Source organism: Acipenser ruthenus, chromosome 15 (assembly GCF_902713425.1).
Source record: "Acipenser ruthenus chromosome 15, fAciRut3.2 maternal haplotype, whole genome shotgun sequence".
NCBI lineage: Eukaryota > Metazoa > Chordata > Actinopteri > Acipenseriformes > Acipenseridae > Acipenser > Acipenser ruthenus.
Window position 1 is genome coordinate 9,074,281 of NC_081203.1, and position 13,993 is coordinate 9,088,273.

The following is a 13,993-nucleotide window of genomic DNA, read 5'->3' on the forward strand; positions in this document are numbered from 1 at the left end:
ATTATAGGTAGGGGGTGAATACTTCTGCAAACCACTGTGTGTGTGTGTGTATATATATATATATATATATATATATATATATATATATATATATATATATATATATATACACACACACACATACATATACACAGTGCCTATAGAAAGTCTACACCCCCTTGAACTTTTTTCACATTTTGTTGTGTCAATGCCTCAGAGTTTCATGCATTTAAATGAGGATTTTTTTCCACTTATCTACACACCATACTCCACACTGTTAAGGGGAAAAAAGTTTTTATTGAGGAAGAAATTATATATTAAAAATACAAAACTGAAAGATCATAATTGGATAAGTCTCCACCCCCTTGAGTTAATACTTGATGGAAGCACCTTTGGCAGCAATTACACCTGTGTGTCTGTTGGGATAGGTTTGCACCAACTTTGCACACCTAGATTTGGCAATATTTGACCATTCTTCTTTACAAAACTGTTCAAGCTCTGTGAAGTTCCTTGGGGAGTGTTGATGGACACCAATCTTCAAGTCATGCCACAAATTTTTGATTGGATTTAGGTCAGGGCTCTGACTGGGCCACTCAAGGACATTTACCTTTTTGTTGCTTATTATTATTATTTGTAGAATTATATTATTATTTATTTAGCAGATGCCTTTATCCAAGGCGACTTACAGAGACTAGGGTGTGTGAACTATGCATCAGCTGCAGAGTCACTTACGATTACGTCTCACCCGAAAGACAGAGCACAAGGAGGTTAAGTGACTTGCTCAGGGTCACACAATGAGTCAGTGGCTGAGGTGGGATTTGAACCGGGGACCTTCTGGTTAGAAGCCCTTTTCTTTAACCACTGGACCACACTGGAAGCCTCAGTTCTTTAGCCACTCCAGTGTAGCTTTGGCTGTGTGCTTTGGGTCGTTTCAGCTTTCTTGCAGAGGGCAGCAGGTTTCCCTCATTGACTTCTTTGTACTTTGCTCCATTCATTTTCCCTTCTATGCTGACAAGTGCCCCAGTCCCTACCGATGAGAAACATCCCCATAACATGATGCTGCCACCACCATGCTTCACAGTAGGGATGATGTTCTTTGGGTGATGCGCTGTGTTGGGTTTGTACCAAACATAATGCTTTGCATTTAGGCCAAAATGTTCCATTTTAGTTTCGTCAGACCACAAAACTTTTTGCCACATGGCTACAGAATCTCCTGAGTGTTTTTTTGCATACTTCAGACGGGATTCAAGGTGGGCTTTCTTGAGTAATGGCTTCCTTCTTGCCACCCTACCATACAGGCCAGATTTGTGGAGTGCTTGGGATATTGTTGTCACATGCACACTTTGACCAGTCTTGGCCATAAAAGCCTGTATCTCTTGCAAAGTTGCCATTGGCCTCTTGGTAGCCTCTCTGATCAGTCTCCTCCTTGCTCGGTCATCCAGTTTGGAGGGACAGCCTGATCTAAGGTGATTGGTTACACCTGAGCTAATTTAGGATTGCTATTACAAGGGGGGTGGACACTTATCCAACCAAGCTATTTCAGTTTTTATTTTTAATTAATTTTCTACACATTTCTAGAATATTTTTCTCACTTGGAAGTTGTGGGGTAGGATGTGTAGATAAAAAACTATTTTAATGCATTTTAATTCCAGGCTATAAGGCAACAAAAGGTGAACATTTTGAAAGGGGGTGTAGACTTTCTATAGGCACTGTATATATATATATATATATATATATATATATATATATATATATATATATATATATATATATATAATCAGTGCCTTGCAAAAGTATTCACACCCCTGACCAATTCTCTCATATTACTGAATTACAAATGGTACATTGAAATTTCGTTCTGTTTGATATTTATTTTAAAACACTGGAACTCAAAATCAATTATTGTAAGGTGACATTGGTTTTATGTTGGGAAATATTTTTAAGAAAAATAATAAAACTGAAATATCTTGCTTGCATAAGTATTCAACCCCCACACATTAATATTTGGTAGAGCCACCTTTCGCTGCAGTAACAGCTTTAAGTCTTTTGGGGTAAGTATGTACCAGCTTTGCACACAGTGTCGGAGTGATTTTGGCCCATTCTTCTTGGCAGATTTGCTCCAGGTTGTTCAGGTTGGTTGGACGACGCTTGTGGACCGCAATTTTCAAATAGTGCCATAGATTCTCAATGGGATTGAGATCAGGACTTTGACTGGGCCACTGTAGGACATTCACCTTTTTGTTCTTGAGCCACTCCAATGTTGCTTTGGCCTTGCGCTTGGGATCATTGTCCTGCTGAAAGGTGAATTTTCCTCCCAAGCTTCAGTTTTTTAGCGGACTGAAGCGGGTTCTCTTGCAGTATTTCCCTGTATTTTGCTCCATCCATTCTTCCTTCAATTTTAACAAGATGCCCAGTTCCTGCTGATGAGAAGCATCCCCACAGCATGATGCTGCCACCACCATACTTCACTGTAGGGGTGGTGTGTCTTGAGGCATGGGCAGTGTTAAGTTTGCGCCACACATAGCGCTTTGAGTTTTGGCCAAAAAGCTCTATCTTGGTCTCATCTGACCACAAAACCTTTTCCCACATCGCAGCTGGGTCACTCTCATGCTTTCTGGCAAACTCCAGACGTGCTTTCGGATGGTACTTTTTGAGTAACAGCTTCTTTCTTGCCACCCTCCCATACAGGCCAGTGTTATGCAGAGCTCTTGATATGGTTGACTGGTGCACCTTTACTCCACTCCCAGCCACTGAACTCTGTAGCTCCTACAAAGTGACTGTTGGTCTCTCTGTGGCTTTTCTCACAAGTCTCCTTCTTGTTTGAGCGCTGAGTTTTGAGGGACGGCCTTTTCTTGGCAGTGCCTGGGTGGTGTGATGCAGCTTCCACTTCCTGATTATTGATCCAACTGTGCTCACTGGGATATCCAAACACTTGGATTTTATTTTGTACCCTTTCCCTAATCTATGCATTTGTATTACTTTATCTCTAACTTCTGTAGAATGCTCTTTGGTCTTCATTTTCCTTCCGATTCACAGCCTGACCAATGATCCCTCAACAGTGGGGTTTTTATCCAGAAAATGTGACAGCAACTTTAATGGTTCACAGGTGGAGGCCAATGGTAAGGTAATGGTGTCCTCGTTAGGGCAATTTCTTTCATCGGTGTAAACTGGGAGCTTCCACAGCACAGGGGTTGAATACTTATGCAAGCAAGATATTTCAGTTTTTTATTTTTCTTAAAAGTATTTCCCAACATAAAACCAATGTCACCTTACAATAATTGATTTTGAGTTTCAGTGTTTGAAAATAAAATATCAAACAGAACAAAATTTCAATGTAGCATTTGTAATTCAGTAATATGAGAGAATTGGTCAGGGGTCTGAATATTTTTGCAAGGCACTGTATATATCTATCTATATCTATATATATATATCTATATATATATCTATATATATATATATATATATATATATATATATATATATATATATATAAAATATATATAATATATATATAACATTACACACACACACATTGCTGGTAATGAAAATGACATATTCAATTTTATTAACAAGTTTTATTATACATAAGAAATAACACCAGTGTTGATTATTATTTTCAGATTGAACTTTGCAGCAGCAGCCTCCACATGGTACAGTATACAGTAAGTGAGGTGTCACCCATGTCACACAGGTTGGTTCTTTTTAATATTAGTGATCATTTATAAATACATCCACAAGTGGAAAGCCTAAAAATCCATATTCCATATCATTTTTGTTTATTTTGTTGAACCATATTCCTGAAAAAGGCTCAAAATGAATGGCGGCACTTTCCACTGGTGAGGTTATATGTCCATTCTGGAGTGGATTATTCTTTTATAGCCGCTAACTAGAGGACTATATCTGTGGTGTATAGAGGAGGGAGGTATCTGTCTGGCACAGGTGCCAGTTCAGTGGTTGTACTGGGAGAATTCCTGCAGGGCCCACTTTTTGTTCTTTATTTCCTGTTGGAGACGGGAGTATTCCTTCACCACTGCTTCAAAGTCCTGCCCCAAAATCTCAAATGACGACAACATTCTTTGAGAAGACTGCCGCTCAACTTGCTCTGACTTCAGGGCTGATTCCAGAGTGTCCCTGAAAGAGAGGGACAGAGAGAGGTTCAAGCATTGCAACTGTTGTTGGCAAAGGAAGAAACAAGGAAAAAAACAACCGGACTATAATAATTATACAACTACTAGACATTTCTCTCCTGCTGTTGTCTTTGGAGGTCAGCCACTCTGTTATTAGTCAATTATTAGACATTAATTAACGACACCTGCTCTAAAACCACTGCTTACTGATGAGGAAACACTTCACATGGAGGCTTCACCCCACTCTCAATACTCCTCAATAAACTCCCTCATTGACTCAGGAATTACATTACTACATTGTAACGTCTATTGTATTCCACCTATGAAAATTGGTATGGTGTCATGCATTTGAAAAGTGGATCAACCACTTTTAACTCACAACTGACCGACTTAAAAAACATACTAATTACAGCATGAGGCAAGAAAACTGTGGTGTAGGTTGCTATGCAGGTTCATACATATTCTAGTGAGTTTTTGCTTACTTGCACAAGAACAATACTGGAACTATCCTCTCTCACTAACCTGATTGTGCGATGCACAGCTATCTTCTTGGGTGTGTAGGTGTCTAACTGAACCTGCAACATCTCCATCCTGCAGAAAAAAGGAAAGAGTTAGCCATGGTTGGTATGCAATTAAGAGCCTGTACACATCGTTCCCAAGGTAATTTGCCAATAATATGTATTTTGATGGAAAGAGCAGTCTTATGGCTGTCTGACCTGATCTTCAGAATGATGATCTGACACTTGGCCTCCATGTACTGCGTTTTCTTTCGATCAAGATCATTCTGAGCCCTCAGTCGGTGATCCAGGATGAGCGACTGCAAGATCTGTATACAGCCCAGTAGCTCCTGCAGGGAGAGAGATTCAGGGATCGTAAGAAATCTACATCACAACCTTACAAGTTCTTACAAATACAATCGTAAATGGAGATACAGGAAATCTCCTCAATACCATCACATAATTTACAATCAACTCTGCCCAAAACCATCTCACCACCTTCTGACAAAGCAGAGTGCACTGAAGGCTAAACTATGAAACAATGCAGTGAATATATACTGCATTGTTTCATATACTGTAGTGTACAACTGGACAACTGTGGAACACAACCATTTTAAATTCAGTTTCCTCTTATTAGAACTACAATATTACAACTGGTCCCTATTTTGCTCAGTTGAAGCACCTTTGATTCTTTGCTTGTATTTTATATTTTTATTTGGAATATGCAGATATTTCAAAGACAACACAACATATGACAAGTTGCAGTAACTTCCTGGTACCAAATCACTTCATGTGTAGTTTAAACTCTCTAGCTGCAATCAGACCGTGTCACTTAAAGCATGGGTATCAAGATGTAGCTGTTTGTCTACAACGCTGCATCTGAAATATTTACAAAGACCAAAAGATTCTTAGCACAATAAAAGGGTGGCTAGTAATAATATAAAACTAAAGCTAATAACAAGTATGAAAATGTAACTCCTTTAAGACTCTATACAACCAGCTGGAGCTCACACTGAGGTAGCAGTGAGTCTGCCTGTGCAGCAGAATGGCACTCTCTCTTTCTTTTGCTCGCTGGCTCTCTAGTCTCTTGCTCTCATTCTCCAGGCTCTCTGGCAGTCTTGAGAGCTTCAAGGTCTTCAGACCCTCGCTTTCTCCCTCTGGTGGTGGAAAGATAAATGAGCACAACTTCATTGGAACAAAGATGTGGTTCTCAAGGTGAACATGTGTTAGTGGTTGTACACTATTTTTACTAGAGTATCAAAACAAACACATGTGTAAGATTGATCAGGAACACATCCTGTGAACACATAGTTCCTTTTCAGACATTCAAGCTTGCAATCAGGTATGGGGCCAATTCCAATTCCATTTCCAATTCCTTTTTAAAATCAATTCCAATTCCAATTCCATTTTAATCAATTCCAATTCCAAGGCCTCTAGGCCTTGGACATGCTTAAAAGGGAATGGGAATTGGAATTGGGAATTCATTTTAAAAAGGAATTGGAATTGAAAAAAAAAAACACTTTTCATTTGGGCAACATAAGAACATAAGAAAGTTTACAAACGAGAGGAGGCCATTCGGCCCATCTTGCTCGTTTGGTTGTTAGTAGCTTATTGATCCCAGAATCTCATCAAGCAGCTTCTTGAAGGATCCCAGGGTGTCAGCTTCAACAACAATACTGGGGAGTTGGTTCCAGACCCTCACAATTCTCTGTGTAAAAAAGTCCCTCCTATTTTATGTTCTGAATGCCCCTTTAGCTAATCTCCATTTGTGACCCCTGGTGCATTTACCCACTTCCATATAAGGGATACAGAGTTTACTCAATTCTACTCTCCTGTGATGCAAATCCTGGGTTAAAGAATACATTTTAACGGTGAGTGTCTGTGTTGTGTTGCTGTGCACGAGACTGACAGCTGAGAGCTCTCAGTCAGAACCGTGACAGGAGTAGGGGGTGTGGCCACTGGACTGTGTGTTCTGTTTGTGTGTGTGTGTTCTGTGATTGGTTGTTTATGTTCTGTTGTTATGCACACTGGACCTGCAGGGCAGTGCTAGTAGCCTTCATCCTAGCCCGTGAAAGGACACTCACAGAACTGTTCATGTGAAGCGCGCCGTCGGGTCTGTGACTGTTCACACATGAACAGCACCTGAGAGGGAAATAACTGTATAGGGGGGCTCTGGTAGGCTGAGAGCCAATTACAATGTATGTGTTCATGTTTATATGTTCAACTCCACCAAACAGGGGCGTGTACCCACTTTTTTATTTCCAACCACACCACTGGTCTAGCCTTGTGGCTTCGATGTCTCGGGATGGGGTTATGATGACTGGCCAGGGTGAGATTGGGCTTTTGGGTTTTGATGGGTCCAATTGTTTTATTCATTTATTATTATTATTATTATTATTATTATTATTATTATTATTATTATTATTTTTCTTAGTAGACGCCCTTATACAGGGCGACTTACAATTGTTACAAGATATCACATTATTTTTACATACAATTACCCATTTATACAGTTGGGTTTTTACTGGAACAATCTAGGTAAAGTACCTTGCTCAAGGGTACAGCAGCAGTGTCCCCCAGCTGGGATTGAACCCACAACCCTCCGGTCAAGAGTCAACTAGTGATAAAAGGGGCTATATAAAAGTTGTATTCTTCTTATTACTGCACAAATGGTGCAATTACCCCAGTCTGGCTGGTAGTATGAGAGGATGGTAAAACATTTCCTCTTCAACCTGTCTTCAAGCTCTCTCACCAATCGTTGCCTCATTCGCTTGGCATCCTGTTCACAAAAAAATAACTTGATTTTTCAATATACAGTACAGAGTAATTATTATAATGCCAGTTAGCCACTTTGCAAGAAAACTTTAATTGCTCAGCGGCAATTAAATTTACACATCAGCAAAATATTTGACAACGTTCTCTCTTCGGGTAAAACTCACTAGTTATTAAAATAATACGTAAACATTTTACATCAGTGTTTGAAGTTATGGATTTAAAAAAAAAGAAAGTAAACATGATTGGTGGTTTTCTTGTTCAAAAAATCACAATTTTTTAAAAATTTTGTTTGTGTCCCTACCTGATCAGGTGGCATGCGATCGAGAACATTCTGCTTGCTGAGGCCCAGAAGCTGTGGTTTGTCTTCCGCTGTGGTTGAACTGGGATCCAGTTCCCTCACGCACTGTGTCACCAGTAAGCACTGTTCAAGAGTCTCATAGAACTAAAAAAGACACAGAAAGAGAGATTCATTATTTTTATCCAGTGTAAAACAATTAATTCTTTGTTTCCAATAATTAATAACTTTTTAAACCTGAGGCTGAAATAACATGAAGCTTCGCATAACTAACTTAAAAAAAAAAAAACTGACTTTCAGATGACAATCTAAATAGCCATGTGTACTATTCGAGTGATTTTTTCATGCACACGTCACACACGTGAGAAAAGTGCTACATGTTGTACAGGTTATCTGTGACCTTCGTGTAACATTTAGTCTCAAATGAAACCGGCAGCTGCCAAGATAAATTATACGGGGGTACCAAACACACCCAAAAATAATAAAGAAGAAAACTGTGTCCACCCCCCTCGTCAAGTTACAAAGTCGCCCAGATTCTGGGCTAAAACCTTCTATAAAATTCCCCTCTTGATTGGCCCTGGCAGTTTGAGGGCTTGAATAAATGCTGATTGGTTCTTTCTTTACAGTGAACTTCTGTGAAAAGGTTTTAGCCTGTTTTCCTGGCTAGAGTCATAAAAGTGAATATTATATTATAGCACCACAACTAGTGTAGACAATAAACATGGACAGAAAGAAGCCACACAAGCAGTCAGTAGATGTTTTACGAAATTCCTGCGAGAAAACTGGGATGGCTTCAGAACCCTAGCCCTTTGTTTTTCCTGTACCTTACAATCCTCGTGCAACAGTTGTGAATCCTGTTTTCTGATGTGATATTCTTGAATCATCTCCTGAATTAAACGAAACAAACTCTCTGATCTTAGCCAGGACAGCTTCTGTAACTGAACCTCCCGCTCAGCCTGCAAAGAAATTCAGTTTAAATTTCTTTCAACAATTTAAATAGCTACACTGAACAAAAATATAAACGCAACATACAATTTCAAAGATTTTACTGAGTTACAGTTCATATAAGGAAATCAGTCAATTGAAATAAATTCATTAGGCCCTAATCTATGGATTTCACATGACTGGGAATACAGATATGCATCTGTTGGTCACAGATACCTTAAAAAAAAAAAAAAAAGGTAGGGGTGTGGATCAGAAAACCAGTCAGTATCTGGTGTGACCACCATTTGCCTCATGCAGCGCGACACATCTCTTTCACATAGAGTTGATCAGGCTGTTGATTGTGGCCTGTGGAATGTTGTCCCACTCCTCTTCAATGGCTGTGCCAAGTTGCTGGATATTGGCAGGAACTGGAACACGCTGTCATACACGTCGATCCAGAGCATCCCAAACATGCTCAATGGGTGACATGTCTGGTAAGTATGCAGGCCATGGAAGAAATGGGACATTTTCAGCTTCCAGGAATTGTGTACAGATCCTTGCGACATGGGGCCGTGCATTATCATGCTGAAACATGAGGTGATGGCGGCGGATGAATGGCACGACAGTGGGCCTTAGGATCTCGCCATGGTATCTGTGTGCATTCAAGTTGCCATCGAAAAAATGCAATTGTGTTCGTTGTCCGTAGCTTAGGCCTGCCCATACCATAACCCCACCACCACCATGGGGCACTCTGTTCACAACGTTGACATCAGCAAACCGCTCGCCCACACAACGCCATACACGCTGTCTACCATCTGCCCGGTACAGTTGAAACCGGGATTCATCCGTGAAGAGCACACTTCTCCAGCGTGCCAGTGGCCATCGAAGGTGAGCATTTGCCCACTGAAACAATAAATAAGAAATAGCATTCTTTCGCTTACCTACATTTATAGTATGTGGCATCGCTGAAACCAATGCCCATGCAGTTTCATCACATACAGTAACTATTCCAGCAGGTGTTTGGGAACATCCTCTCGTGTACTTGCACCATAGGGCTTCACTCTGTCGTTTCAACCTGTTCTGCTCGTGTACAGCTCTTACCTTCTGTAGTTTTTTCTTCAGTTGTATGGTCAGTCCGGTTTCATCCATGTGTTGACAGAGTGCAGACAGCAGTTTGGAGAACTGAGGATTCTGGGAAAGGTCATCTTCATTCATCTGACACATGGGTAAAGACGTCAACACTGTGGGAGTAGAGACCAGTCTCAGTCATTAAAACTCTAAAGTGTGACGTATGTACACACACACCAGCCTGAACTATCCCCCGGCTTGGATATGCATCCCCAGCAGGGGAGAAGGAAAGGTGATCCAAACCAAGGCTGCTGAACAATTTTAGCCTAGTAGAATCCTGTGAGTAGTACTGCGAGACGTCTCTCCTGTACTGTATTATAACCACCAAAGGAGTATCAATATTTTCTTTTGAATTTCTTGTTTAATACCTTATGTGTGATCTCTATAACTCTCTGTTGTCCTTGATTAGATTGTTATTTACCAGGATTACTAACTAGAGGTATGTTCCTTTTCAACCTCTGGATTGTCAATCATTCATCATTAGACAGATTGGGTTTGTTCCTAGAAATATGAAAAAACATAAGGGATGCAACTTTCATTTCTGCACTCTCTGTACTCTGGCAACCGTAAGTTAACAAATAGAAAAACTCAGAAACTGTAATTTTTGTTTAGAAATTTTTTCCTGTAAAATAACTACCAGCCATTTTACAAGCCAAGATAGATTAATTGCAAATGAGCATGTCCAGCTTAGTAGGGACCCAAAGTTTGCATGAGAAGATGTAAGAGCCAGGGTTGAGAGCAGGGAGAGGCTCCCCACCTTGCTCATGCAGGCCATCTCCCCTGGCCAGCGAGGGAACAGAGGCAGGGTCCGGACACACAGACATCCGGGCAGACATCCAGAGACAAGTCTTCAAAATCCTGGATGCAAACACAAATGAGAGATATTGTAAAAACAGAGATATTTAACTGGGAATGTAAGGCAAAATCCAACAGTACAGCAGGCAAAGTCTTCAAGTAGTCTATGGACCATTTAGGGCCATTCCATCCCTATGGTTGCTGGCATGCAATAGTTCAAAACTCATGTAGAATGGTATCGATGGGAAATGGGAAAATGCAGTTTCAGCACAGTGCAGTGAAGTGGGTCAAAGTGCATGCTGAAAGAGCACTGTCAAGGAAAAGGGTTGGAAGTTCTGGAAACTAGAATTGAAAGCTACCACGATGAATTCATGTGGTCACAAAACATGATCTTTTTGGTTATGACAAACTCCCACTCCATGTAATTGGGAATTCTAATTGTAATGCTAATTGTAATATGGACTGATGAAGACTATGAGTTTAATTTTCATAAGGCTTACTGGAATAGCACACTAAAGTCTTATTTGTGTTGAAAATAGTTTCCATGTGGTCAATGAAAAAAAAAAAAAAACAGCACCCAATGTTTTGAAAGTAACAATTTCTTGTAGTGCAGAAATTTGCACCCCGCTGAATTTTGCATTACTTTGTGATATGCACATGCATCAGCAGTTCGTTGTATTTTGTCCATGTGATTATTTACGCTATTCATTGCCGTGGTTTACTGTAGCATTACAAAGGAAATGCACTTTTTAGACATCAAACAGTATAAAAACACACAACACCACCGTTTTAATGGCTGCTGTCTTCCCAGTGTCCAAAGGGCATGTTAAAAACATAATTAGGTTTGTCTCGAGGAACAGTCAAAAAACATTCAACTGTTTGCACAGTTCATATATGTCATATCAAAAGACCACAAAAGTGAGGTCAGCGGTGTGATAAAAGTAGACAGTTCTACCTGCAGCTCTAATTATGCAGGAAATATAACTTAAAAGCCTTTCGCGCAACAGACACTGTTGACGTTCCAATCTGCTTACACTACCTAAAACATATAAGATGTTTACGTTATATCAACAACATTTTACAAAAATGATGTATTGCCTTTAACGACAAGTAACAAATTGGTCTGGAACCAACTCTGCAGTAATGCTGAAGCTGACACCCGGGGATCCTTCAAAAAGCTGCTTGATGAGATTCTGGCATCAATAACTTAAGCTTCTAACAACCAAACGAGCAAGATGGGCTGAATGGCCTCCTCTCGTTTGTAAACTTTATTATGTTCTTATAACAACACTACTGAAAGCTTCAGGCATTCTTTTATCATTTGCATAGTAAACAGTAATAATTGTTTGCTCAGTGCCAGATATCTACTTCAAACGTGTCAGAAAACAAATAAACAGCCAAAAAGTAAAATATATGTAATATTACCAGACTTCCTCCCACTTTCCAGTCCCAGATCGCGCTCGTTTCCAGTCAAAATAGACCGCACCACTGGAGCAACAGACAGAAGTGAAAGGGTAACATGTAATCCTTAAAATAAAAAGATAGTTTTATTTAACAGTGTTCCTTGGCAATAATCTAGATTACCATTTAGGTAATAATATAAAAATAATTGATTTTTGACGTATTACTTATTTATATTTAAATTGTCCCCTTTTTGTTATATTTGGTCTTTCCCAGTTTGCATTTGATTTCTATTTTGTATTACAAGGGGGTAGTTAATAATTGAAACGGCGGTAAATCAATACAACAATAATTACAAATATTCGGTATTTTACAAATATTAAAACGAAATCTGTAACTTATGTTAGCTTTTATTATAATTATGGCTCAATACCAAAGATCTTCTATATAGACAAAATAGTAAACTACCCCTTTTCTCCCGACTCTGTCGAAGCGGTGCATTATGGGAATCGAGCGTTCCTGTAGCGACTCTGTATAAGGTCAAATCTGCCTCATTTACTATTCCAAGCCTTCTCTTTTTAAAACTATTGCATTTTTAGACACGACTCACCTGGATTTGTTTAGAGACACCCCTCATTAACACATACGTGTTATTATTTCTACGATCGGTGTTTTCACCTGGCAAAAGCTCAACTAGTAGTACAGTATAATGCATCGGAGGTTGTGGCAATATTGAAAAAAAATAGTGATATCTCCCTTTTCATTTTTCCGCGGGATGATCTTTTGATAAATATCAAATATAAATCAAATATAAAGTTTAAGAGGATATAATTAAAACATACATTAAATACATTAACTACGATTGTTAGAATATTAAAAACTGTGCAGTCATGAATTGCAACCGTAACTGAGAACTGAGCTAAGAATATAAATACAAGCTGATCATTTTAAAGAGACATACTTCCATCTGTTTAAATGAAGCCGTTGCTTAGTTAATAACACATAAATATACAGTATTTTTTTTTTATAAGACACTATTTTCAGTAACAGACTTTGTATTTTTAATAATACACTTAATAATGCGTAAACAATGGATCATACATATAAGGAGAAAGGATATGAAACAGACTTCGAACCTATGACAAGCTTCTTAAAGAAATACATCTTTTTAAATGAAGCAGTTGCTATTAATTAATAGATGCAGACAATAAGTAGACCATGCATTTTTATTTATGCATCAATAGATGCTGCTTATTATTAGCAACTCTGATAAAGACAACTTTTGGTTATAAACATTTTTACAGGAACTAACCCTATGGTTTTTTCGCTTATGAACAACTTTCAAATAATGACAACTTTAATGGCTACCAAGCAGCACCTACTGTATATAAATAAAAAGCTGAATTCAGGAGTTGTAAAACTTACAAAAGATCATCCCGTGGTAAATTGAAAAGGGAGCTATACAAGCCTTTGCAGTAAATATAAAATACATGAACTAGTGTTTACTGACGCTTATGGTACAGTTAAACATTGTACATAGAAAAAACGTACAGTAGCTCTCAAAAGTATTCACCCCCCCTTGGACTTTTCCACATTTTATTGTGTTACAACATGGAATCAAAATGGATTTAATTAGGGGTTTTTGCCACTGATCAACACAAAGAAAGTCCATAATGTCAAAGTGAAAAAAAAAATCTACAAATTGTTCTAAATTAATTACAAATACAAAACAGAAAATAATTGATTGCATAAGTATTCACCCCCTTGAGTCAATATTTGGTAGAGGCACCTTTGGCAGCAATTACAGCCATGAGTCTATTTGGATAAGTCTCTACCAGCTTTGCATATCTGGACACTACAATTTTTGCCCATTATTCTTTGCAAAATTGCTCAAGCTCCGTCAAGTTGGATGGGGACCTTTGGTGAACTGCAATTTTCAACTCTTTCCACATATTCTCAATTGGATTGAGGTCCGGGCTTTGACTGGGCCACTCCAGGACATTGACCTTTTTGTTTTTAAGCCACTCCAGTGTGGCTTTGGCTGTATGTTTGGGGTCATTGTCTTGCTGGAA

General features: G+C 39.0%; 1 protein-coding gene across 5 annotated transcripts; it reads right to left on the bottom strand.

Annotated features, from left to right (window-relative positions):
• Positions 1 to 3,518: 3,518 nt before the first annotated feature.
• LOC117422156 (HAUS augmin-like complex subunit 4) lies at positions 3,519 to 12,454 on the bottom strand. 5 transcript variants are annotated; one of them, XM_058987134.1, is made up of 11 exons: positions 12,355 to 12,454; positions 11,946 to 12,047; positions 10,483 to 10,583; positions 9,699 to 9,838; positions 8,498 to 8,629; positions 7,680 to 7,820; positions 7,286 to 7,382; positions 5,615 to 5,760; positions 4,823 to 4,953; positions 4,629 to 4,697; positions 3,519 to 4,110 (listed from the first exon to the last, which is right to left on the bottom strand). In XM_058987134.1, the coding sequence occupies exons 1-11, from the start codon at positions 12,420 to 12,422 to the stop codon at positions 3,927 to 3,929; spliced, it is 1,311 nt and encodes a 436-aa protein (XP_058843117.1). In that variant the 5' UTR covers positions 12,423 to 12,454; the 3' UTR covers positions 3,519 to 3,926. The 5 variants fall into 5 exon arrangements, with proteins under 5 accessions (XP_058843117.1, XP_058843119.1, XP_034765136.1 ...); XM_058987136.1 differs by having other exon boundaries at positions 12,390 to 12,436; XM_034909245.2 differs by having other exon boundaries at positions 11,946 to 12,008; positions 12,390 to 12,408.
• Between the last annotated feature and the right edge of the window lie 1,539 nt (positions 12,455 to 13,993).